At 39.1% G+C, this 27,716-nt stretch overlaps 2 protein-coding genes and 1 long non-coding RNA gene across 3 annotated transcripts; 1 reads left to right on the top strand and 2 right to left on the bottom strand.

Annotated features, from left to right (window-relative positions):
• The first annotated feature begins 1,353 nt into the window (after window positions 1-1,353).
• Window positions 1,354-4,061, top strand: LOC121903789. The gene is made up of 2 exons (XR_006098092.1): window positions 1,354-3,902; window positions 3,935-4,061. It is a non-coding gene; the product is annotated as an uncharacterized LOC121903789 (long non-coding RNA).
• Window positions 3,511-14,500, bottom strand: gpn1 (GPN-loop GTPase 1). Its single transcript, XM_042420625.1, has 13 exons — window positions 14,292-14,500; window positions 12,478-12,571; window positions 12,216-12,322; window positions 10,620-10,657; window positions 10,011-10,089; window positions 9,775-9,869; window positions 8,629-8,674; window positions 7,819-7,965; window positions 6,119-6,201; window positions 5,253-5,292; window positions 4,786-4,876; window positions 4,359-4,463; window positions 3,511-4,168 (listed from the first exon to the last, which is right to left on the bottom strand). The coding sequence occupies exons 1-13, from the start codon at window positions 14,457-14,459 to the stop codon at window positions 4,062-4,064; spliced, it is 1,200 nt and encodes a 399-aa protein (XP_042276559.1). The 5' UTR covers window positions 14,460-14,500; the 3' UTR covers window positions 3,511-4,061.
• Window positions 14,501-16,381: 1,881 nt separating this feature from the next.
• Window positions 16,382-24,946, bottom strand: LOC121903208 (up-regulator of cell proliferation-like). The gene is made up of 2 exons (XM_042420039.1): window positions 24,506-24,946; window positions 16,382-22,103 (listed from the first exon to the last, which is right to left on the bottom strand). Exons 1-2 carry the CDS (start codon window positions 24,531-24,533, stop codon window positions 17,431-17,433), a joined length of 4,701 nt encoding a protein of 1,566 aa, XP_042275973.1. The 5' UTR covers window positions 24,534-24,946; the 3' UTR covers window positions 16,382-17,430.
• Between the last annotated feature and the right edge of the window lie 2,770 nt (window positions 24,947-27,716).

Here is a 27,716-nt window from a genome sequence, read left to right as displayed (position 1 = left end):
GGTACTGACTGGAAGGTGGAGGTGAAACTACTGGTTTGTAGTGTTTGGTGGGAACTTTGCCACCAGAACAATCAGCAGTAATCTGATTGGATGCACTTTTAAAGGCGGGAAAAGGTTAAAGATGAAATAATTACAGCTGGAAGCTGTAAAACAGAAAGATTCAGTGTTAAACAGATGAAACTGAGCAGCTTCGGGTGTGAACAGAGATAAAAACCTAAAAGGTTGAGCGACACGCTGCACAGAGACAAGTCAGAGCTGGGAGATTCATGTAACCGTGGTGCGCCAGTTTAAACCAGTTAAAACCAGATTACAAGCTCCGCCGCTCCTGTATGAATGAGCAGCCTGACTCTCAGCCAGCAGTCGTGTTTTATTTGTGTCGGCGAGGCGTCGTGACTCTCTCTCGGTGTTTCTGTTTCTGGTCGTGTCTGCAGCCCACTGAGGAAGAGGAGGAGGAGAGAGAGAGAGAGGAGAGGGGCGGGAGAGAGAGAGAGGAGAGGGGCGGGAGAGAGAGGACAGACAGCAGAGTGGGCTGAATGTCAGCGGAGGTGAGTCACTGCTGCTGCTGCTTCCAAAAAAACTCACCTGAGAGGCAGAAGAAGAAGAGTTTCATCAACTGCTGCTGCGTGAATATTAATAATATCTTTATTTATGTAACACTTTTCAAAACAAGTTATAAAGAGCTTTACATACAATTAAAAACACAATAAGCAGACAGTTGATAAATGACTCGCATCCCAGTAAAATAAATAAAAAGCAAGATAAGATAGTGAGTTTTTAAAAGAAGACAGTGTGTTAGTTTCTCTGATCTCCTCCAGCAGCTGAGGAGGAAACAGGAAGGAGCTGTCGGAGGATCTCAGCTGGCGTTCAGGCTCGTCGGAGGTCATGAGGTCAGCTACATATTCTGGAACTAATCAAGCTACGAGACAATGACGTGATTTATGATGTCTGATGTGTTTGGCTGCAACATTTTGAATCAGCTGAAGTTTATTGAGGTTTTGTTGTTGTTGTTGTTTTTTAGGAAATTAACAGTTGGTGGCGTTAATTCTCCAGCTGGCGCCGTTAAAACCGTCGCAGAAGACGACACGACGAGATGACGTCATTACAAAGAGCAGCAGTTCAAAGATTAAACGATGGGGAAACGTGACGGATGGAAATATGACGTTTCTCCTCGTCGTCGCTCCTCACAGATCTGATGTTCTCAGCTCTTCAGTCACATGATTCATGATGTCATCATTCATTCACTCAGACGAGCATGAAAGTCTTTTATGTGATATTTCAAGTTTTTATGCACAAATTAAAACATGAAACCAGGTGAATGGAAACACAAACAGAGACAGACAGAGAGGTCAGAGCTGCAAAAATCTGGAAACATCTCAAAACTTTTTTTTTTTTTCCCAGAAACTGACTGGACAGGGTTAAAGGTCACATCCACATGAAATCTGGTTGTGATTGATGAACGTGTGCAGAGTTTATGATCATAAAAATTAACTTTTTTATATATATTTGGGATAGAAATCCCTTTAAATCCACATCACTTTATATTGGAGTGAGATGCTCGTTATGAATCCAAACACAGGAACATTCTTAGATTTATTTTATATACAGAACGATGAGATAATATTACAAAAACGTCTGGACGAAGAGCCTCCTGATGTCCTGATGTGGTATAAAAAACTGCCATCAGAAAGACTTTCATATGTGTGAAGAGGCTCTCTGCTCACCAGTGATCAAGAGTTATAAATACAAACAAACAGCATTTTATAAACAAACCAGGTTTCTTTTCTTTCTGTATGTGTGTTTGCTCGTGTCGTGGGTTTTTGGTGTGTCATGTCTTAATTGTAGCTATTCGTAATGTATTATAAATTAATTTAAAATAAATAAGTAAATAGAAAATAATCACCATAATGTTGTGAAGAGTTTAATGTTTTTTGCAGCACATCACATGAAAAAACGTGAAGAAACTTTGCTTCACTGCAACCAACAGTCAACCAAAGTCCAACGTTATATCTTTAACTCCTAATTTATTCCTAAAAGATAGATTAATCAGATTCTGGAGATTAAACGTAGTTTTGCTGCAACCAACAGTTCATAATAAAGTCTGTAACTTTTTCAAAATTTGCAAAATCAAATCAACTCTTAAAGAATAAATTCAAATGATACCAAACCTGATTCACCAGGTGTTAAGACAAGTTAGAACTTTCCAGATGTTCAGACTTCACCTGCCAGCTGATCAATGATGCATCAGGTTTATCAGAACGTATACACACACACACACACACACACACACACACACACACACACACACACACACACAGTTCCTCAGTCTGCAGATGTGAATGATAAACTTCTATTATTTACATCCCAGATTAACAGTTTCACATCTTTATGATCTACAATCACACGACAACAGGACAAACTTTCTACTGTGAAGACTGTGCAGTGCAGTCGAAAGCTCCAGAACAGCTACTAAATAGACCTCGTAGTCAGATTGTTCTGTGAGCTGCTGCCTCCAAACATTAAAATCTGACAACGTTTCAGCCACAAAATGAATAAAAAGTATAAAAATATATGAACTGAACAGAAATACTGTACGTCCACATACTTTCGGCAAGTTAAACTTCTTAAATGTGTCTTTTTTTTGTTGACACATGTTGAGTTTTTGTCCTGCTGTCTTCTCTTCAGTGTTTTCAGACTCAGGCTTTTGTTGAAAGTGACTCAGCTGCCGGATTTCAGCGGCGGCGGCGGCGGCGGCGTGTAGGCGACGGAACAGAGAGAGTGTGTCGGCGCCGCAGATGGTCGGCAGGCGGACAAGCTGGATCCATTCACAGCAGAGCTGAGAGAGAGATGAATGAAGACAAACAGAAGAGAGAGAGAGAGAGAGAGAGAGAGAGAGAGAGAGAGAGAGAGAGAGAGAGAGAGAGAGAGCCGCTCGGATACAAAGGACAGCTTCTGTCTATCTGTCAGGGAACCGATCGGCACCGCAGAACAAAGGGAACACCTGATGATCAGAAACACTCCACATGTGATAGAAAAAGTGTGTGTGTGTGGGAGAGATTTGTTCTTTCTGAAGCAGCTGGTTTGTTCATTCTGGTTTTAATGGTTTAACATTTTTCCTCTTCTACCTACACTTCTGGTTTCATCCTGAATTTTAATGTCCTTCCCTCACAAAACACTGAGAAGCATTAAAACCAGAACATCCAGGTTCCAGAGAAGCACAAATCCTGAAGCTGAGCAGCTCTACAGCGCTGCAGCCTCTCAGCAGGTCTATAATGTTGCTGCTGATTTCCCTGCAGGTGCTGGTGGTTTCATGTTTATTTTACCTGTTTGTTTTATGTTTTATGAGCTTTATGGGTGAAAGATTTTACTATTTTTGTCCTTTTCTGTTGTGAGCTCACTAAGACAAAACTACCACACAGAGCTCTGAAGCTGCTCTGAAGGCTCAAGGTGGAGCAACTAATCATCATCATCATCATCATCATCATCATCATCATCCTCAGAGTCAAAACCAACTTGAAAACTAAGAGCTCACTTTTATTTTCAAAGCTTTTACAAACAAAACTCAGCAGAAAAACAACAAAACACAACAAAAGCAGATTTTAAGTTTCTTCTGATATAAAAATATATAACTTTTTTATTTAAGGGGAGGGAGGAGCAACACTGAGGAGCATCCAATCAGCTTCAACGGTGCGAGTGATGTCATCTGATCAGACAGGAAGTATAGATATTTACCTTCTTATCATTTCTGAACATCTGAGGAAAAAAACGTCACTGATGGAAGCAGCAGGAAGTCGTTTTCCTCCTTCGTCAGAGTCCAGACAGAAACTATCTGCTGCCACACGTGATAGTCTGTCCCGTCCGTTCTGACTCCAGGTGATAGTCTGTCCCGTCCACTCTGACTCCAGGTGATAGTCTGTCCCGTCCGCTCTGACTCCAGGTGATAGTCTGTACCCCACAGAAGGAAAGCTCTGGGAGTTTTTTTTTTTTACTTCCTTCGTCTACATTCTGTCACAGTCTTTTCTCTGCCGTCAGAGGTCAGAGACGTAGAGGTCAGGGGTCAAAGGTCAGGGTCCCTCAGGCATCATACACCTCTTGTTCCGAACCTGAACCACTTCCTTCCTCTCCTTCAGGAAGTTTCCAAAAGCGTCCTTCTCTTTGCTTTCCTCCGTCGCTGGAAAAAATAAAACAAACGTTTCAGTCAGATTTGATATTTTTACAGTCGATACGTCTGATTTCTATTCTTCACTTTTATTTCCGTGCAGAAGATCACAAACATTTTTTTCCTTACAATGTATTTGTGTTTTTCATTATTATTATTATTATTATTTTTTTAATTGTTAAAAAACGTTTTATTTTCTCACTGCTGTGGTCGATGTCGTCCGTGTCGCTCTCCTCGTCCTCCTCCACGTCGTCAGGGTTACCGCGTGTCATGATGAGGTCACTGGGCCCGGCTATGTTAGCTTCCTCTGCGGACAGGAAGTGAGCAAAATACAACTGTTAAACTAAAGTACAGCAACGTTTCCCCAGAGTGGAGCTTAACTTTAATTTAATCTCTAATCTTTAATGACGTCTCTGTCATCTATGAAGAATAAAGATAATAATAATAATAATAATAATCAATGATTATTTACTTGAGCTTAAACACAGTAGCTCCTTCAAGGAAATTTTACAGGAAATCGAGGCGATTACAGACCCATAAACTATTAATCAATCTATCAATGTTTATTTATAAAATGCAGTGATACTATTTATTTTGTATTTTATTTTGAAAGTATCCTCCAGCCCGACCTGTGGACGGTGTCGTCGTCATGTCGACGGCTCCGAGGTCCTTCCTGAGTCGCTCCAGCTGCTGCTGCTGCTTCTTGCTCTGAGCGTCGGCCTGACAGACAGGAAGTCGGTTATTACGAGGAAGTTCATGGATGTGTGTAGAGAGCTGGAAAACGGCGCCGCCGCCACTCAGCCTTTCTGACAAATTTTCCCCCAGTGGACACTTTGGGTATTACAGCAAAAAAAAATCCCCTTTGGCCCAAAAAGCATTTTCCTCACAGACCTTTATTATAATAGAGACATCTGTAAAACACCTCAAACTGCAAATAAGGCCAATTATGACTCATTTCTATTGAGAAGGTTTATATTCATAAAACGTTAAGTTAGTGACATCATCACGTCATCCTACATTGGCTGAGTGAACAGACGCCATCTTTGTGTCCTATAATACATCGATGCTTCAGACAGAAACACACATAAACACTCACCAGCTGTTTACGGAGTCGTTCATATTCTGGTCGATAGTCTCTGAGGAAGAAGAGGAAGAGTTCAGTTCATCACACAAACGAACCTAGAAGTCCTGTTAATGACAGCTGAGGGTAAGGGGGGGATACGGGGGGGGGGGGGGGGCGTGTAGCAGGCTGGTGGAGCTGCAGCACAGATGCTCTTATTTCTAGTTTTTGATCTGTTTGTTTGTCTTATTTTGGTTAAAACAGAGACATTTGTGATCAAATTCAATTTACTTTCTGTGTGATCTATCAAACTTGTAACTCCAGCCTTATATATTGTGTTTAAACACCAAGATGAAAAGATGCAGATGGGTGCCGATAGATACAAATCCGCCCGGGGTGGCGTGAACTGAGGCAGCAGATGTTGATACAGGTCGTCATTTGGTGTGAATCAACACAAACTGCACAAAAAAATCCAAGCGGAACATAACTTGAAGGTGAAGTCTACTGATTTTCCACCTCAGCGTGTTTCCAGGTGTTTCTCTGTGTTAAAAGTAATGTAAAGCCCTTTGATGATGTCACTGATGATGTCACTTGAGTCAGCGTCGGTCGGGGACTACAAGTTAGAAAAGTAAAAAGAATCTGAAGGTGTGACGTTGGACAGAGGTGAGGTAAGCAGATCCTTCATCTCTGCTGGAGGCTAACAGCTCCGCGCTACATTAGCCGCTACTAGCATAACACAACACAACCTCCAGTTGCATTATGGGTAATGTAGGCACCAGGTTTTGACAAGAAGGAATGAATGTGTGGAATAAAAAAAAAAGACGATATCTCTGGTTCTGCTGCTTAGATTGTGACCAGCAGCAGCAGCGGCAGCACTGACTCCGCCCCCTCAGCCCGCTCACCTCTCGTACTCGTCAGCGGCGTCCTCCACCTGGACGAACAGCTCGTCCAATCCGCTGCCCGTCACCGCGGACACGCCCACCACCTGCAGACACAGAGACGACACCGTGAGGAGGAGGAAGAGGAGGAGGAGGGGGGATATCTGACCAGTGCAGCACTGGTTACCATGGTGATACTCAAAGCGAGTAGAGAAAATGCCGGCGATGTGTTTTAGTGCGATTTGGGGAAACTGAGCTTCCACGAAACGATCACACAGTATAATAATCCTCTGATCAGCAGCTCGGAGAGACTCTCCGGCTGACAGCTCGTGTTAATGAGCTACGATTCAATTAGTGACGCAACGATCAGCTGATTAATTGATTAATCGAGTGTCAGAAAATGAATCAGCAACTACTCTTATAATCAATTAGCTGTTTTTCAAGCAAAAATTTATGTGATTTGATGAAGAATCGGCAGCTCTTCCTCATCTTACATTTTAGTAAATTAAATATAAACGGCTGCTCAGAGAAAACGAGACATCTGATGACCTCACTGGGTTTTATTCAGCTGCAGCCTCATCTGCTGTTTTTATAATTGAATATTTGAACATCTTTGACTATTAGAGCAGCAGATTCATTTATGATGAAGTTGCAGTCCTTGGTTAAATTTCATTGACAAAAGAAACAGATAAATATGTAAATGAGAACTAAACAGTGAATCAGCTGCAGTGCTGACAGCGAGCAGCAGGAGGCTGAACAGAGGAGGAGGAGGAGGAGGAGGAGTCACTCACTCAGCTGTCAGGAGACGTTCTGGAGGTTTGACAACTGACAAAAAAATGAAGAACAAGAAGAGATTTAACCGTTTTCATATAGTTCAGATGTTTCACTGCAGAGATCTTAATGAAAACGACGCGGAGACCCTGTTGTGAACGCAGCATTTTAAATATGAGACAGTTTGGTGCAGATGTTGTCTGCCCCCCCTCGCACCTTTCACACCCACTTCACGCAGTGATTGGTCAGTTGTTCAGTTGTGCGGAGGTGAGACAGGAGTCAGTTTAAAGTCAGTTGCACTCCTACTACAGTAATTACAGCAGCCCAGTCAAAGCTGATAAAGTCCCTTATAGCTACCGTAATTACTGCAGTAGCAGGGCAACTAAACTGCTCAATTTTGTTAAGTTACTCAGCTTTCGTTGATTTGGTCATTTTCCTTGATTTTCATGCTTCAACTATGGTTAATTAGTCTACGTAGTTAAATGGTTTCTTTATTCATCTTTTTTAATTGTGTTTATTGTTGATATATGACCAGGAGTCTGCACGGGGTGTTTTATTTTGAAAATTGACCAGATGCTCAATGCTGTTTCTGTGTCTGACTTCCTGCCCAGCTCGATCTGCTCTGCGCTGCTTGACACGGCCTCCGTAAAAAATAGACGAGGCACCTGTCTTTAGCGCAGCGGAGCGGAGAGCCGCTTCTGAAACACGCCGCAGTCGGATACATTGACCAGAGTGACCGCGATCAGCTCCGGCGGCCGCGTCGGAACCACAACGCGGCGCACACACGCACCCGGTGGAATTTAGGGGTCAGGGTTTCAACTCCTCTCTCTCTAGCTCTCCTTCTTCACACTTGACAACTATTTATGTCACTTTTCATGTGAACGGCCGAGCGCGTCACCATGACAACATGTGTTAAGGACCCGTTCTGATGGACCACGAATCAGACACCTTACCCTCAGGTTGGTGTAGAACTCGTCCAGGACCAGACTCATGGAGCGCGTCAGGTTGCTCACGTACGAGGTTTCCTGGTTCAGAGCGTCCTGGAAAACCTCAAAGTCCTGCATCCACTCCACGGCGAAGCTGTGGTCGATGATGTCCGTCTGCACGCACGACAACAGAAGCGTTTTTAAACTTCAATTTAAAACCTTTTTAATTCCACATAGAACGACACAATTTAACAGCTGAAACTCCACAAAAAAGGATTAAACAGCTTCATGCAGCATCAGTCCAGAGCTGCAACTCACTATCGAAAACATTCCTCCTCACCATGAAGTCTCAGCTACACGCTGTCTGTACACTGTCCATCACACAACGTTTCAGTTCTCAGACTCTAATCAGCCAAAAAATTGAATTGTGTGCATCTTGATTCTTGGATTATTGATGAATCTGCCAATAATTGTCTTGATGAATTATCTATAAAATGTTAAAATATGCCAGATATGATTTCCAGAAGTCACAGACGATGTCTTCAAAAGTCTTATTTTGTCCGACCAACAGTCCAAACCAAAACAAAGTTACAATAATGAATAAAAAAAAAACATTCATTTGTCACATTTGAGAAGCTGAAACCAGATCATTTTTGTTTAGAAACGACTCAATTATCAGATTGATAAAATTGTTGTAGAATTCAATGCTATTTAAGACTTTTTCAGACATACTGAACAACTTCAAATGTCAACAAGTTATAAAAATATAAACATCAGGAAAACAACAACAACAACAACAACAACAACAACAGCAGAGCAGACAGGAAGTGACCTCACCTTGTTCATGACCACGATGAAGGGCAGCTTGGTCTTGTAGAGAATACTGAAGGAGAGAAACATCAGATGAGACTTTAGAGAGAAAAACACACCTGCAGCAGCTCTGAGAGACGTTTATGTGCTCTGTTGGCTCCACCTGCTGGTCGCTGCTGCCACCGACATCTGAAGAGGTTCATATCTGGATTTCATGAGTTCATGTTTAAGGTGTTTTTGTCTGTGTGGTTTCCCTATTTGAAGATGTGAGATGGACAATTGTAGTTTCAGCTTTAAATGAAGAAGAGTAATATTTTAATATTTCTTATTTTCCTTGAATGAATGAAACAATTTTAATTTGATCACGTGATCTTGTGCAACCAATACAAATGCGCGTGCGTATTAATTTCCGTACCAACAATAAACGGACTGTTCTGTCCTAACAGCTACTTACTTTTATTAAATATAGTCATTAATTCTAAAAAACTGTTTGTTCCTCACACAGAGTCCTTTCACTGGACCCGACGACAACAAGTTAAAAACAACATGTAATTAAAAATATACGTTGTGTTGCATCTGAACGCAGCTTTAAGTCTGGGAGTGGAGAGGACGTGAGGTCAGAGGTTATGTGAGGTCAGAGGCTAGACTCGGTCAGAGGTCACGTGAGGTCAGACGTCACGTGACGCCAGAGGTCACGTGACGTCAGAGGTTACGTGAGGTCAGAGGTTACGTGAGGTCAGAGGTCACGTGACACCAGAGGTCACGTGACGTCAGAGGTTACGTGAGGTCAGAGGTTACGTGAGGTCAGAGGTCACGTGAGGTCAGAGGCTATGCTCAGTCAGAGGTCACTTGAGGTCAGAGGTCATGCTCAGTCAGAGGTCACTTGAGGTCAGAAGTGACGTGAGGTCAGAGGTGACGCTCAGTTAGAGGTGACGTGAGGTCAGAGGTCACGCTCAGTCAGAGGTCACTTGAGGTCAGAGGTGATGTGAGGTCAGAGGTTACGCGAGGTCAGAGGTCACGCTCAGTCAGAGGTCACTTGAGGTCAGAGGTGACGTGAGGTCAGAGGTTACGTGAGGTCAGACGTGACGTGAGGCCAGAGGTTACGTGAGGTCAGAGGTCACGCTCAGTCAGAGGTGACTTGAGGTCAGAGGTGACGTGAGGTCAGTCTGGTACCTGCAGGCGTACAGCATGTTGGACATGAATGTGACGGGGCTGACGCTGCGAGACGTGTCCATCACATACACGACCACACAGGGGAAGGACGACGCCTGAAACACACACACAGGATATAAACCAGCTGTAAAATTATTATTATTATTATTATTATTATTATTATTATTATTATTATTATCATTATTATCATCACAATAAAAGGACTAAAACCAACTGATCCCTGCGTGTAAACCCACCAGAGCCTCTGTGATGATGGTTCCTGACGCCGACCAGGTGAAGACTTCGATCTGACCGGGGGTGTCAATCAGCACGTACCTGCAGAGGTCAAAGGTCGTCAGACACAACGATACACAGGAGAGCGGAGAGTGAAGACAGGGATGTTTATGGAGGAAGATGTTTCTACATTTAGTTCTGACTGCTGTTTTAAAGTGACGTATAGAGATCTGTGTTCATGACTTCTGCAGTGAAACTGAGTGTAATTTGAATTAAATCTCCACTTTCAGAAGACGACGCCTGCTGACATTTTTATTAAATGGGTTTGTTACTTTCTTCGTTCTTCAGCGTCACAGCGAAACACAAAATAATGATCCGTTTTCTGATTTTAGTGAAGTTTTTTTTTGTACCATTTTGAAAACAAAACCTCACAAATTCCACGTGAAGGCATCATGTGACCTGGACGGCAGCAATCAATCACAACCAACACAACCGAGAGCTCTTATGTGTACATGTAGAAGGACAACAGCTGCTCAGTGTTCAGTCTGTCAAGTCTCAGCTGTTACGGAGTCAACAGAGGGACAAACAGAACCGCTCTGACAGCACACAGGTATTTTATATCAGATACTGACCGGTGATTCTGCTGCTTCTTCTCTATAAACTGCATCACCTGAAGAACACAAACAAAAACTCACAGACGTTACAGCGTTGCAGTAAACTGAACACGTTTTTCTTTCATTGTAATTTTGATAAAAAATAAAAAGGTTACAGAGAACAAATAACTTCAACTCTACAGTCGTACTTTAAAACTTTGCTTTCAACTGTTCAGACCTTTATTATTATTATAATAATCTTCATGTGAAGATACAAACCAAACAGAACATTTTACTCGTCAGTGATCTCTGGACATACACAGAGACGATATATCTGGAATAAGATCATATCAGCTGATTTATCTCAACTTTAAACAGTTGAGATCTTTCAATTTAAACTCTGGATTGTCTAAATTGAACAACAAACAACTTTTTTATTTAAAACGGTTCAAAAAAGGTCCAGTTTAGTTCGTTTCACAGGTTCACAGGTGAGATCTTTAACTTAAACAGTTAAAACATGGAGAGAGACGTTTTACTCTCTAGTGCATCATTTGAATGATACACAAGAGAAAGACACTGACTAATGACAGAAAGTGAGAAACCTGCAACATTTGTCTGTTAAACCCTGTTTGGACCAAAAGTTCAAGAAACTAATCTCAGAAACTAAAAGTCTGTGTTTCCACCACGTCTGAGGAACCAGGTGGATCCTGCAGACTCATGAGGAATTAAAAAATAAAAATGAAATGCAGTATTCACACATGAGGAAACAGCAACGACAACACAGATTGGTCCAGTTGATGTGATGAATGTGAGTGAGCGTGTGTCTCCTCAGTAAAATCACCTGCTGAGTGTTTGATGCTTTTATTTCTGCTTTTTCATTTTTCAATGTCCTTTCTTTCCCTGTTTTTCCAGTTTGCCATTAATTCACAGGTAGGTTAAGTTAGGAGTGATCTCACGCAGATTCAAGAACAGATTTTCCAGTCCGTTGGCTGCCGTTTAGTTTGTTGTTTTATTGAAGTCTTTGTACATGTCATGAACATACCGGGTTTCTGTCCTGCCAGTCGTAGTGTGCGTCTGTTCCCGATCTGGTAAGAACTGTATGTGCTCCACCTGCCTGTGCCTCCTGTTTCCTGTCACCTATGCCCTTAGATATACAACCCTGTGCATCTCATGACCGCCACCCAGTGTCCAAAATAATACTGCAAGTTATAACTAAACAAACGACATGCCGACAATCAACATAAATGGCTCCTACAACATGAAACAATCAGAAAATAAACCTTTTATTTCTCTCACTCACTGATTTGTTCTCGCTACCGCTGCTCCCTCGATTCCTGACTTTACTTTTAACATTAATGAACAAAGAGAAACGTCCTCTGCTCGTCCTAAATCATTACTACAACACTTCCTTGTTTTATGAATGACGCGGTACATGAGTTGAAGCTGCCACACTGTGTTTGTTCGACCAATCAGCAGCGGTCGTCCCTGCAAACCCCCAAAAGTTCCTCTACTTCTGCAAAATAAACAAGGTTCCTCTGGTGGAAACACAGGTAGACCAACTGAGTTGTACTTTCAAACATGAATAATAACTGTTAACTACGTTTCCATCTCAGTGAAAGGACTCTGTTGACTCACCTGGTCGAAGCGAGTGGCGAACAGGTTAAGTGACGTGACGATGCCTCCGTTCGGTCCGAGGCCGTACTGCTTCATCACCTCCTTGTAGTTCACCGTGTCGCGGATGTCTGGAGGGCAGCAGGAGGGACAAAACACTCAACACCGCCTGTCTGGAGCCACTCTAACTCATTCTGAACGACCTCACTCACTTTACTTATTTGGTTTGATATTACGATTGAGTTATTGGTGTGTATGTGTTTCCAGGAAATAGACCAGTCCTCACCGATGTTTGCAGGGAAGGGCACTTCGTGGACGGCAGGATCCAGGTTGATGACATACGGAGGAGATTTGCGGGAGTGAAGGTGAGCCGTCAGCCTCTGGAGGAAACGAAAGCACTGAGATCAAAACAGAGCTGCTGAATAAAAGTTGAGAGAAGGAACGCGTCTCTCACGATTACACAGTTTGATGATCGGTTAGGTCTTTTTTTTTATAGCAAAAATACAAAATATTTGATGGTTTCAGGATTTCAAATTTGAGAAAATTGCTGCTTTTTCTTGTCGTACGTTTGAGTGAATTAAATATATTTAAATTCTGGATTCTGATGACATCATTTTGGGCTTCTTGATGTTTCATAGACCAAAACAAATCTGAAGAATAATCATCAATGTAAATAATTAATTTTTTTTCACTTATTTATCTATTTTTTATTTACTGTCCTTCTATTTCTTGATTGCATTAAACTTACTAATTTGTAATTGCAATGTGTATTTTCTGTTTTTATGTCTGTGAATCACTTTGTAAACTTGTTTTTTAAAAGTGCTATTATTATTATTATTATTATTATTATTATCATCATTATCATTATTATTACTATTATTATTATTATTATTATATTAATACAGAATCCAGTTCTAAAACTGCTTATTGGTGCATAACCACCAATAACTGGACTGGTGTGGCGCAGTAGATGATGATGATGATGATGATGATGATGATGATGAATTGTGAGGTACACATGTGTCGTGCGGTATTATGAGATGAAGGTCAGATGTGGGTTTAAGAACAATGCTGTCAATAAATCCCACAAATAGACCAAACGTGTTAGTTGGTCTCTCAGCCCACTGGTTCCTACTGAAGACATTATTCTTTTAAAAACAGCTCACAAATATAAAGTTTTGTTTTTAAAAAAAGTTCAGTGATTTCCAAAAACAGCTGGCTGCTGTCATTTTTAGTAAACAAACAGATTTGTTCGGGACTATTTTCAGCAGCGGATTAATCCACATTTGATGCTCTACTGAGTATTTCCAGAGTTGTTTTCAAGTCTGTATCCCCGTCGATATGCGTTTTATGTTACCTTAATGTGAACCCAACTAGTTATCTCTGCTACACCCAAACATAACATAACCAAAGTCCCACCCCCAACCTGGGTGGTGGCCCATGTTCAACCAATTAACCTGTCATTCATTGTGTACACTCAGAATATACAGTTTGTGTCTAGATATTGTATAAACTGTGTGGTCACATGACCAGTAGCCAACCAGATGTAACTTGTGACACATCAGTGTGAGACACTGCAAAGAGATTCATTTTGAAAGATTAATTTCAGAATAATAAGTGAAGAGAGGCGAATACTTGTTGATGGCGACATTTAATTTACATAATGTAAAACAAAAAAGGACCAGATGAATATATATTATATTGAAAACTCATTTTAAGGGAATTTAAGGCTTTTTAGAGACACCTACGTGTTCTGTTCGTTACTAGATCAGTTCATTGTTGGTTTGGATTTGTTGACATTAAGATAAAACTAGAAAATCAGTAGAATTATCCGTTAAGGGTCTCAAGGAGCTGGAGCTTCTATTAGCGTAATTACAGTAATTGAGAGGCGCTAATAGTGAGTATTAGACAGCAAGGGAACATATTACGGTAATGAAACTCGCAATTTTCTATCTTGTGCACAGAAGAGTATCCAGAAGTGAAGTTAACAGAGCAGAACGGTGTTAGTAGCAGCTGTAACATCTGAACAGGTGACTTCTACCTGCCTGCACAAGCTAACTCACGCAGCTAGCTCGTGTTAGCCGCACGCGCTAGCGTTACCTGAACAAAGGTGGTTTTCCCGGATCCCGCCATGCCCAACACTATCAGACATACGGGTCTGTCCCGGGCAGCAGCTCCCGGTGTCCCGGTGTCTCCCGCCGCGGCGGAACGCTCCTGATTCTCCGTTAAAAGCTGCTCCGCACCGGAGCACTGCGCCGCCTCCGCCATGTTGTCTGGTGTTTTAGCAACCGACTGCCGCAAAGAGACGGGAACTGTCGTAAACTGTGGCGCTCATAAACGTAGATATAAACTGGTCTCAACCATGGATGTTTTGCTACTACAGGACCAGACAACTGTCTTCATCCATTCTCTGGAAAAAAAGTCATAAAAATCATTAAAACAAACATCTGTTATAAGCATCTATTATTCCATATTCCGTACATTTATTAGATAATCGTGGTAATATTTTAATGCTGATTTATTCGGTGATTATTCCTTCATTAGCCTTCATTAATAATAGATAATGAAGCTTTTTTAATAAAGCATGCAATAATACATTATTAAGGACTATTCTCACGTCAGTTTGTTTCCCATCAGCCTTAAAGAGGAAACACATGTTCTAGGAATCCACCAGGAACTTTATAGATAATATAAGAACAGAGAGCTGGCTGAAGGCAGCTCAGGAAGGTCTGCGTGTCAGAACCAGAGGAACTAATTACATTCCAGAGACTTCCTACAACTTATTTCAACAGTTCTGTTTTAATCAGACGACAAATTCAACACACACATAATCCTCCAAATACCTGTAAACCACTCTGTGAATCATATTTTATAACATTGTGTCATAATTTTATACAATTTAAATCTAAACATGTTCTGAGTCTGTAGTGTTGATTAATAATTGATAACTGCTGTTGATAGACACTGTTGTCCCATAATGCAATGCACAATGGAAATAAAGGAACTACTGACAGCTGGTAAAGAGTGACACCATTGTTGTCAGTAGTGCAGCGGCTTTGATTACAGCTTTAAAAACATCAAACTAAAGTCACACATTTGTAGAAGAAAACTTTATACCCAATATTTGTGAACTTATCAATTTTGAAATCAGCAATATTGATCTAAAGTTTGGTGTCAAATGTTTGAAATTCTACATGTGATGGCTTTATGCATTAATTGTTTATTACTAAAGATATTTAGCCACATGATCTTTGTACATACAGTATATTATCACCATCACTTATCATTATACACATAACTATACTGTATGTCAACCTGTAAAAATGAAGAAAAGAAAACACTGATAAAGCAAAACTTGTTTGTATCTTGTTTAATTCATTGTGTCAGAAGTTGAACATGATCAACAGAGCAGAAGATGCCACATTATTCCCATAGTTGGCTTGTTTAGACAATATTTAAACATGAGCTAAAAGGTCCGTTACAACAACATAAAGACTCTTATTCACTGACTTTTATCAAACACACATCAAAAGATCAAATGTTTTACATGTTCCTATTAGAAATAAACTGTAAAAATATTAAAGAATAGTGATGACATGTTAGAAAACATCTGTTTCACATGAGCTTTGTTCTTCATCATCATCATCATCATCATCATCATCATCATCATCATCATCATCATCAACAACAACAGCATCAGCATCATTATATTTAGCACATGACATTATGTACATAGTTGTGTTACAAGATGAAGAAAACAAAAACCTTTGTATTAAAGAGTAAAACGCAAAAATAAAATACCACAAAATACAATAATAATATGTTTTTAAAAGATAAAATCGTTTTCTGGTCTTTAACTTGACTTGTTCAACACATAATATCTCAGAAAAAGTTAAACATCAACAACACATGAAAGGACGTCTCAGTATTTGTACATGAATCACAAATTAATTTGTATCAACATGCAAACATTTCAACTGATGACAATTTATTTACTTTAATCTCCAAGAAAACATTAATAACTATTTTCATTGTAACATGTTATGTTTTACAAGTAATGTTGAAGAATAAAACTATAAAAAAAAAATGTAAAAGGTAGTAAAACATGTTACAAAACAGCTTCTCATTATAAGACCTTTGAACTACGTAGGCCTTCATCATCATCATCATCATCATCATCATCATCATCATCATCATCACATTTTTATTTAAAAGGATAAAATAAACAAGAAAAAAAGGTAAATATTTAAAAGTCAGAGTAATTGTTTCTGTGCTTTCTGCCTCTTTGTTTCATGTTCAGCTTCAGAAAGGCACCAAAAGTCATTTGTATCAATATTTGTTATTGATTGACTGGTAGTAACCATTAGAAAACCAACTGCAAACACTGAATGAACCATGATGACATCTTCATCATCATCATCATCATCATTATTATCATTATTATCTTGCACACTGGTTACTATTCACATAGTCACATATCAATATGAACAAAGAAACATTAAACAAACAGTTGTAATCATCAAAAAACAAAAACAACAAAACTAATATTGTAAATCATGACCTTTTTTTCATGTGATCTTTGTAGAACATCATTATAATTGATTTCATCAGCATCATAATTGTGTATATCAGCTATTATACGTATATGCATATATTAAAACTTGAAAAAAGGAAAAACTAAACATTTGTAATGATCACAAACCAAAAAATAAAGATAAAAACATAAAACATCATCATCTCTTTTTTACATGATCTTTGTTGTACATCATCATTTTCTTTATCATTATCATGAACACCAGTCATTAATCATGAGAGAAGAAAACAAAACATCTGTAATTTCCAAAAAATAAAAACACAAAATAATAAGTAAAAGAAATATTACATAAAAAGTTGAACAGTCTAACATAATTATTTCCAGCTCTTCAACGTCTCAACAACTTGTTCAACTCATCATTTGTCATTCATCATGTTCACCAGACCAAAGGATGCCACAGTATTCACTGTCAGCAGCTGCTTTAGTCTGAATTTGAGTGTGAACCACAAAGTCAGTTACATGAAAAACAAAACAATATACATTAAAACAGTATTGATATATTTTGAATTTAACTGATTGAATTTGACTGATCTGATCTGCTGAAAGCTCTAACATGTTTAGTGCTCGTGTCCTTTTGCTCCTCTCAAAAAAGTTCATTTTTGTTTGAAATTTTGTTTTGTTGTTTTAAAGACATTTGTACGTTGTTCACTTCATGTTGAAGGCATCTTTTAACCCCTTCAGTGCTTGTTCCTTTGTGATTCTCCTCCAGGCCTCTGGAACATCAGCTGGCTTGGCCTCGTATTCTTGAGCAAATCTGTCATTGTATCGTACCAGTACAAACTTCCAGTAGTCAGATGCCTCTATGCTGGGATCTGGAGGAATGTGCCAGTCTGGATAGTGCTTGGTGTAGTCTTTGTATGGATGCCACTCTCCTTTAGTGTCTGCATTTTTAAATCTACGTTCACTTTGTACATCAGTTGTACACAGTGTTTCAACCAGCTTATCACTGCCATCATAACTGTGTCTACCAAGACCTTTTGGTCGATGAACAGCTGCATGATGCTGTTTGTGATCTTTGCCTCCAGCCTCACAGGGAACTTTACAAAATGGACATTGTTTTCCACAACCAAACACTTGCTTGAAAAGCTCATCCTGTGATTTGATTGGAAGTTTGTTCAGAGTCTCAGTGATGTTTTCAGACTTTGAGAATTCCTCCTGAAGCTGTTTGTTCAAGTCTTCTATTGACATTTTGAGGCTGTTGATAAATGGATGACATGTGCTTTGGATTTGAAACAGGGTTCTTTTTTCATCCTCCACTGAAATTGAGATGTCTTTAGTCAAATACTTCCGCATGTTGCTGATGAGCTCTGTGATGCTTTTTTTGTTGTCTGGCAGTTGAACACCATCTGGTCCTTTTGTGGCCTGCTCTAAGGCTGCTGTGATTTTGCGAACTATCACCTTCAGATTCTCTTGTTTCAGTTTGCTCAAAGTCTTGTTCTCTAACATTTGTTGCTGGATTTGCTGAAATATCCAATCCTTCACATATATTTCATAGTTACAAATGTACTTGACAAAACTGTCAAAGTCATCCTTTTGCAGCAACTCTTCCTGAATGTTGTACTGGAAAAAGGAGCGGGAACTGAACTCTGCTGAATGACAAATTTCATCCACTATGTTTATTCCCAGAGATCTGTTGATGTACTCTTCCACAGCAGGTTTGATACAACATCTGACAAAATGTTTTGCTTTACGCTGACAATTATCTCTCTGTTTGTATAAGTCAAGAAAATCTGACAAGTACTGAGTCTTGTACTTCTGCAGCTGAATTTGAGGATCATTATCTGACAAGAATTTTTGGTGCATTTTGAGGAATTCCCTTGAGGCAATGCCACACATGTGAAGTTTCAGGTCAATCACAAACTTTGTATTTGTTTTGTGATGTTTGTGACTCTGATCAAGGGATTCATCCATTTTTTCAAGAAGCTCCCTTGTAAAAGAGTCATTGTAATCTGTGTTTGTCTTTGCTTTATCAAACACAAACCGTGTGCAAGACTCAATGACATCGTCAGCAAACTCCTTCAGTTCTGCATCTCCCTTCCACAGATATCCAGCCTTCTTCATCCAGGAGTCTGTATGTTCAGGTTTGGTTTTAAATGGACCCTTCCCAATCTCCTTCAGGTCTTTAATGTTTTGGAATTTCTCATCAACATTCCGGTTTGTGAAATTTTTTCTCAACTGATTCAGGACACATGCTGCGATATCTCGCTCTTTCAGGCCAGACACGTTTTTAGTGGCTTCAGTCCACATCTTTTCAAACTTCTGTGTCAGCTGTTTATCAGACAGTGTGAAGTGTTTACAGGCACTCAGGAGCTTCATGACCTTGTCTTCAACCCCGCCTCTGTATTTCTTCTGAATGTCTTGAGCCTTTTTTGAACTTTTTTTTAGCTCAAGGACATAATCCAATCTGTTATTCACAGAATAATCGATTTCCTTTGCGAGACTACTGATGCTGTTGAAAAAGTCAGTTTTGTATTTTTCTGTCAGATTTACATTCTGGTCTTTCTTTTTGTAGTAGTTTGTTAGTTTCTCCTTCATTTTTCTTTTTTCAGATGCTATTTTTTTTGACACCTCTGATTTTTTTGAATCAACCAAAATGCTCCAAGTTTGAATATCAGCTTCATTGTCAGAATTTAAGATTTCCAACTCTGCTTCTGTTTGCCAGGAGAGGATTTCTTTTCTGAACTGCCATTCCCATTGACTGGACTCTTTGCAAAGGTTGTCGTAGGCCTGAGCCACAAGAGTGTTTCTGAAACTAAAGATGAAGTTCTCATTTTTCACAGATTTCCAGAGACTTTTTATCCATATTAGAAACTCTGGGATCTGTGAGACGTCATTGCTTTGGTTTGTTTTCACTTTCATCAAAAGATTTTTCTTGAAATCTGCTACAGCTTCACTGTAACCTGTGTTCACTGGTGCCATCGGAGGGGTTCCATGCCAGAGTCCTGGGATGTTCCAGTGGTTTTTGTCTATGTCATAGTCCAGCACATCTGTGAATGCTTTAATAGAAGGCTTCTTTTCCATTTCAGCTGCAATTTCTGTCATTTTATTGAGCTGGTCCAAGAGCTTCTTTCTATCTGTTATGGTATTTTCATGAGCTGAAACTCCAGAAACATTTTGATGCACAAAATGACAAACTGGCCTTTTACCAATATGTCTCATTCTCAAGAAGGCATGAACTGCAATTTGCAGGACATCTTTCATTTCTGTTGAGTTCTCCATGGCGAGGTTGATAATGGTGACATCACTTAAACCAATCACAAAGGTTGCCAGCTGGTTGTCATGCTCATAACTTTCATCTAGTTCTGCCAAATCAGGAGATTTTAGACCCTCTGTGTCAATGAGAACTATAAATTCATAATTCAACTCATGTTTCATATCCTCTCCAACTTTGAGGAAAAGCATATAAGCTCCTCTTGTGCATCTGCCGCTGCTGACAGGAAACTGCACACCAAACATGGTGTTGAGGAGTGTTGACTTCCCTGAACTTTGAACACCCAGCACACTCAGTACTAACAGTCTGCTCTTCCCTCCAACCTTCTTGTGAAGCTCCGTCAGCACATCTGTCACCCATCTCTCTGGGATGTTGGAAGCATCTCCATCCAAGAGCTCTAAAGGATATCCATCCAACAGCATTTCAGCAGCCAAACCAGGGAGACGAGATATTTCATCAGCAGTGTTTCTTGAGCCAGAAATTGAGAACTCATAGATGAGTCCCATCTCTCTCATGTAATGCTCTACTCCTAAAGAACTCTCCATCAAAGCCTGTTGTGACTCTGCAGTGAGATCTTTATCTTTCTTCTTGCATTGCTCTTTGAATTCCTTGCGCAGCTCAGACAGTTCCCTCCGTGAATGTGTGTTAAACTTGAGTTTCATCCACTTAAGGAAAAAATCTCTTTCTTCTTTGTCACTTGTGGATAAAGTTTTAATGAAACTCTTCATTCCTTTGGACAGTTTTTGTTTGCTTTGTTCCTCCCTAATCTTTTGTTTTTCTTCCTGTAGCTTGCATTTATTCTGTTCAAGGTCTGAGTCACCAGATTTCAATCTACACTCCTTCTTCTCTAACTTTGATAATCTTTTCCACTTATCTCCCTGAAAAGGAAGCTGTTCTTTCTTGTAGTCTGGTATACTTCGCCCCTCAATGTCACCCATGATCTCCTCAACTGCTTTCTTTTGTTTTTCACTTGAGTTTTCATCCACAGACAGACCAAGTTCAACAGCTTTTCCAACCATATTGACAATGTTCAATTTGGGAGTTTCTTCTGGCAGTGATTTCTTGATGGCTGCACAAAGTTTCTTTGAAAACTCTACAACATTTACGTTTGGGTCTTTGATTTTCATGCTGCTTTTTGGTAGCTCTAACTCTTTCTTTATTTTCTTGACAGACATATCCTCTCTAGAGTTGCCCTTGCGATTTACAACCAAGAAGAGTTTGGATTTCACATCTTGAAGAGAAGTCAGAATCTTGTGCTCATTTTCTTCAACTTTGTCCAGGAACACAAAGGTAGCAGTTGACACTTGAAAAAGAAACTTGAATTGTGCGAGTGACTCACAAATGTCTCCTCTCAAATTGGCAAAGGCAACTGGTTCTGGAAATATGTCAAGATCTTTTTTGCCACAGGGAAGGTACCAGCAAACCTCAACCAAACCATTGGCAATTTCTCTTTTAAGTTCTCCTCCTTCCATATCTCTGTGTATGAAGATGTTGTGATTCTGTTGGCCGCTGCTGAGAACATGATTCAACATCTGTGACTTGGACAAACTACAGTTTTTCAGCCTCACAAAGGTAAAGAATGGTATATTTGCTTGGACAATGTTGTCTGAATCAAATCCTCTTGATTCAGACAAATCATGTGGACACCACTCTTTGACGATGTCTCTCAGAGCCCACAGCATCAGGGAACACTGACTGTTATCACCATGAGGCAACAGCAGTGGGACAGAAAACTGGCACATTGACATCTTGAGGGCCATTTCCTGTTGCAAGAAGCTGTCAGCACAAAGAAAGAGTGCGACTATGAGGTCGAGAGGGTTAACCTTGTTGTCTGCAGATTCACTGTTCCCCTCATCATCATCATCATCATCATCATCATCATCATCATCATCATCATCATCATCATCATTGCTTGATAATTGTGTACAGTTTCTGTATCTTGTGTTGATTTGAAAGAGTTTCCTGAGAAAGCACCATGGTATTTTCTCCAGTGATTCAACAGTTCCATCATACATGTTGTTTTTGTTGATTTCCAGAAGAGACTGAAGAGTGAGCTTGTTGGGATAAAATTTCTTCAGTCCAAGTTTGGAGAGAAAGTTGGAAAAGACTATGAGAGAGAAAAAAAAGTCACTTGTAAAAACAATCAAAATTAACAGAAAAATTAATAACCCTCTATGACTTAGCATGTTATATAACATTAATTTTATTTGTATGCTATTTTTAAATGTGTTTCCAGTATTGTATTGGCATTTATGGAGGACCTGATTTGATTCAGTTCTGCCTTGTGATTAGTTTGTGGAAAACAGGCCCAAAATTGTGTTTTTTGTGAAATATCTTGTTTTCTGAATCATTGATGTCTTTAATTAACGTGTGTTATGAAATGTAGTTGTGTTTCTGGTTCGTAACTGTGTTTTGTTCAATGTTGCTCTTCAGGGTTTATTCTTATTACAGTACAGAAAATCAGTTGCATTGGCCTGTGTCAATTTAATGTAAAATTACTGTTCTTAAGAAAACCTCTTTCTTTCTTTCTTTCCCTCCTTCCTTTTTTCTTTCTTTTTTTTTCTTTCTTTCTGTATTCACTACCATGTTTTCAAAATACACTTACACAACACGTAGTTCCAACCGAGCAATCTGATTGGTCAACTAGACATTTAGAACGTGCTCAAATCAGCATAACAGCAACACCTAGCTGTGCTCAAATGAAAAAAGCCTCATCACTAAAAATATTACTCCGCCATTCATTAGAACTACAGACTGTGACGTCACGCTAACAACAACAGTCACTTCTGGGTAGACGACTGGTGGTTGATTTGAATTGCTGAGATATGTGAACTTGGCAAACTTGTTTTTTTCTGTTGTCATTTTCAGCTGAAACTGTAACGTTTAAAGATATTTAGTTAAACATGATGGTCTGACATATGTAACAGTGTTGCTTTGCTAGTGTCTTTGGTTTGTTTTGTTTTGTGAGGGGATCTGCGGTGAAAACCCGGAGCAGACTTTTGAGTTGTCTGAGACTGTGGGACGAGTTACACACACACACACACACACACCGATGTGGCTTTGCTTGGTTGATTTAATCATCTATTGAACATTGAACTGAGTTGTACTGGTTTTTGATGACGTGTTTTTCATTGCTACTTGCTATTTATTATTTATTATATTTATTGTTTTGTGTGGTTTGACTGAGCTATTTCCAACTATTTTCTATGAAGTAACAAACCCGTTACAACACACACACACAGTCATGTCGATGAGGCCCTCTGACACGGCTAAGTCATCCAAAAAACTGAGGAATTCAATACTAACATACTATCGTCTCATACTATCCTGTGATTATTATTTGTTATGTGAAGGATTACTTCAGGCTATAGCGCTCACATATCTGTTTCACTTCTTCATGCAAATGTCTGAGTGTACTGTGTGTTGAAGCTATGATTACGTTTTGAATCATTTCTTATTGAATTGAAATTTTATTCAAACGCCACATGATTGGACACTTTTTGGTGACAAAATGTGCTTAAATCATAAAACACAGAATTTGTGAAAAAATCAAACAGAATCTGGAAAACATTAAAACGGAGCTCATAAGGCCCTACATGACCTCTACTGAGAACACTTTTTTTTTCCATTCAGTGTAAAACAACTTATTTAGACTTCCAGACATTACTTAGTGTAATGATAGTGTTTCAATGTGAGTCTGATTTTATATTTAATTATTTTGAATATGAGGATGCATTGTGCATGTTTGTAATTTATTCATGTATTAATTTATTTATTTGACTCTCTTTAGCTCAAATCTATATAAAAATATTTAATTAAATATAGACTTGTATATCTAAAAACTGATTATTACAAACAAAAAGTAAGCAATTAGGCTTTTATTAATTAATTATTAATAAAAGTTTTAGTTATTATTAGTTTTTTATTCATTAAACTTGAATTTGAAATTGACCATCAAGAAACTGTAAAATCACTACAGGCTGCTATGAAACGTTTCCTTTTGTTGAGACATTTTGTCTCAAGTGGGTATTTGTTTGAATTTATCTCAGTATTAACATCTATATCAACACCATCTTCACCTCCACCTGCTTCACTCTGAACTGATGCTGCTCCGTCTTTCTCTCTCTCTCCACTTGTTGCAGTGACTTGTGTTTATTTTTTGCAAATTTGATTTGTCTCATCACTTCATCTCCTTTTTGTTTCCTTTGAACATTTTTGTTTCATACTAATGTATCAATAATTACATTACACTGAAGATCATGGTATCATAATTCTACGATAATTACATTAATATTTTGAGTTTATCTCAAACATTGGAGTTGAACTGTGGCCAAAGTAAATATTTTATAACAGAGTTCATGTTATCATTTCTTTTCTGGTGATTTCACATAAATCCCATTGTTGAACTGCATCTATGAGTTCTCCTTCCTGGTTCAGACCTTCATAAATGTCTCTTGGTTAAAACTAAATCTACTTCAATAAATGTAGGTAATGTGAGTGGGAGTGTACCTGTAGGCTCTCGTCCATCTGTGTCCATAGTAGTCGAGGTCAGTGTTTTCTCTTCATTCCCCTGCTCTTCAACATCTAGACACACAATTATATATCATCTTTTTGTTTGACAGAACCAGTCCATCTTAAAAAATATATAAAATGCAATCCATTAGTGCGTCAAAATACTGCACATATTTCAAATCATCACTAACTAGATACAGTTATGATCAACTTCAAATTATATTGTGAAAAAATGCTTTGTGACACATTTCAATACAAAACAGTCAAATGGTTCCAGCATACTGAGGTTCACTGACACCTGACATCAGACTGCAGGAGACTCTGGGACGGTTTCATGCATCTGTTGTATTTATACTTGATGTAGAAATCAAAAGTATTTGATACAACTGAACAACAGGTTTCTATTTACCTTTATCTCGGGTTCTGAGGAGGAGTGCAGTGAAGAGATCTCTCAAAACACATTAACTGTGATAAGTTATGTAACAAGTTATGTTGAGAATGTGGGGGATAGTCAACTCCAGCATATCTGTAAATTCATTCTTAAGCAGGTGTAAACAGCCATGATTAATCATCAGTCTGTTTAATCACTGCTTCACTTCTTCATAGTTATCAGGACTTTTTTTCATTGTACTGTCAGCTACATTCATTAGAAGTGATTTTCAACTTGCTGTTGATAAACACCTTTACTACCCTGCTGAAAGGAGATAATAATGTTATCATGAGTCAAGAAGCCCTTGAGTCGAATCTCATTTTGTCAGTTGTCACTGAACTTTTTCTAGTTACAGGACAACAGCATGGTAGACTATCAAGTCTTGCAAACTCTCTCTTGTTTCAAAATTACCTAACTACAAAACTAATGTAATGGAAACAGAGATAGATCATAGGTTTTTACATCACAGATGATGATCAAAAGGCTGTAAAATACGAGTCTTAAAGGTGAAACATAACGTTTGGTATGTAGGCTGTAATGGGAGGTGAATGTAGGGCAGCTGCTCTGCAGGTGAACTGGAATGTTCTGTAATCTGATGTGAGTACAGCTCTACTCAACAGTGTAGTGAGTAATGCAAAGGGTCTCTACCACAAAGTGAACCTAGTGAGCTAGCCTGCTGCTAACATTGGAGCTAATATTGGAGTTGAACTGTGGCCAAAGTAAATATTTTATAACAGAGTTCATGTTATCATTTCTTTTCTGGTGATTTCACATAAATCCCATTGTTGAACTGCATCTATGAGTTCTCCTTCCTGGTTCAGACCTTCATAAATGTCTCTTGGTTAAAACTAAATCTACTTCAATAAATGTAGGTAATGTGAGTGGGAGTGTACCCATAGGCTCTCGTCCATCTGTGTCCATCGTAGTCGAGTGTTTTCTCTTCATTCCCCTTCTCTTCAACATCTAGACACACAATTATATATCATCTTTTTGTTTGACAGAACCAGTCCATCTTAAAAAATATATAAAATGCAATCCATTACTGCGTTAAAATACTGCACATATTTCAAATCATCACTAACTAGATACAGTTATGATCAACTTCAGATTATATTGTGAAAAAATGCTTTCTGTCACATTACAAGTTCAATACAAAACAGTCAAATGGTTCCAGCATACTGAGGTTCACTGACACTTGACATCAGGCTGCAGGAGACTCTGGGACTGTCTCATGCATCTGTCATATTTATTCTTGATATAGAAATCAGAAGCATTTCATACACCTGAACAACAGGTTTCTGTTTATAAATTAATGGCAACTCTGCTGCCAGTTCTTTACCGTTTTTGTTGGAAAAATCTATAACAGTGTAGGCTGGCTGCTTACTAATCCACAACAGTTTGTTTTCTACGTCACATATTAAAATAAAATTCTGGGTGTTGGGTAGTTGCCAAGTTTCCCTGGAAGTAGATCCTTATGCAGTTAGCTACAATAGCTAATGCAGGGACATCATTTCTGTCATTATTTTCAGTCACACTGAGATAAACATTTGAAATAATTTGAATCATGAATCATAACATCTAATGATTAAAACTCTAACTTTTCAAATACTGTGCTGTGAGTCCGGCCTGTCAATCAAACATGCCATTAAAGGCGCAAGTCCCAACGAAACGAATGTGGCAGCAGTAAATAAGGAAGGCCCACAATTAATTAATGACATTGCGACATCTAGTGGTGAAAGCTAGACGTCAACCTAAAGACCTTAAAATATAAAGGTTGGAGTTGCATTTAATTTATATGGAGGCTCTTTTTTGGACTCTTTTTTGTGGCATAGCAAAAAATGTGAAAAGCAGAGTTTTAACTGAGCTAAACATCCCTGTATTAAACCGTTTTCATGTCCTAACAGTCCTATGCAGGTTTTGACCCCAGTAGTTTCTTACAATATAGTGATATTAAATTGGGTCATATTGTCATGGACCACCGCCATGTGACATGCACACAATTTCAAACCAAGATGAAACAAAAGAGAAAAGGTCTCAACTACCAAATAATTATTTATTTTTCACATAGAGGTGTTTGCTTTTGCCCACATTATTCCTAGTAAGGGGGGAAATGTGCGTCCATCTGTACTCAGGGATGACCTAACCTTGAACTAAATAACCATGAAAAACTATTATCTTCACAGGGGGGCTGGGCTCTAAGAACACAGCAATAATAATAATGTTGATAATAAAACTACTTTGAGACTGCACAGCATACAGTGCATTTTCTGCTGAATGATAGATTGTTTAAAGCTGACCTTTACCACTTGCATCATTCTATTGACACTCACCCTTGCAGCCAGACTGTGGTGTTGGTGGAGTGTCCTCTACTTCTGCACCGTGTAGATCAACAAATGAATCTTCATCACTGATGTCCTTAACAAACAAGAATAAGAATATGCATGTTCAGGTGTGTTAAATGAACCCATCCACTAATTAACTATTTTGTAATTTTATTTAAATTTATCTTCTGAAGATGTACAAGGAGTAATTTACCTCCATTGTTGATTTTATTACCAAAGTATTATAAATATCCCACAAAGTTTAAAATACAATGCTGCCTGCTTGACTATGGACCAAAACCAGAAAATCCTAGCACAAACCCGACCCAGAACCACTGCACACATGGACATATATGGACCATTTATACCACTGGCAGACTCGGGAGGGGGGCAGGGGGTCAACCACCCACTCCCCCCACCCCGACCCCCACCACCAACCCACCCCAGTGCCCCTGAG

The sequence above is a fragment of the Thunnus maccoyii genome, chromosome 1, assembly GCF_910596095.1.
Source record: "Thunnus maccoyii chromosome 1, fThuMac1.1, whole genome shotgun sequence".
NCBI classification, from domain to species: domain Eukaryota; kingdom Metazoa; phylum Chordata; class Actinopteri; order Scombriformes; family Scombridae; genus Thunnus; species Thunnus maccoyii.
Note: the sequence above shows the minus strand (reverse complement) of the source record. Positions and strands in the feature narration are given on the sequence as shown.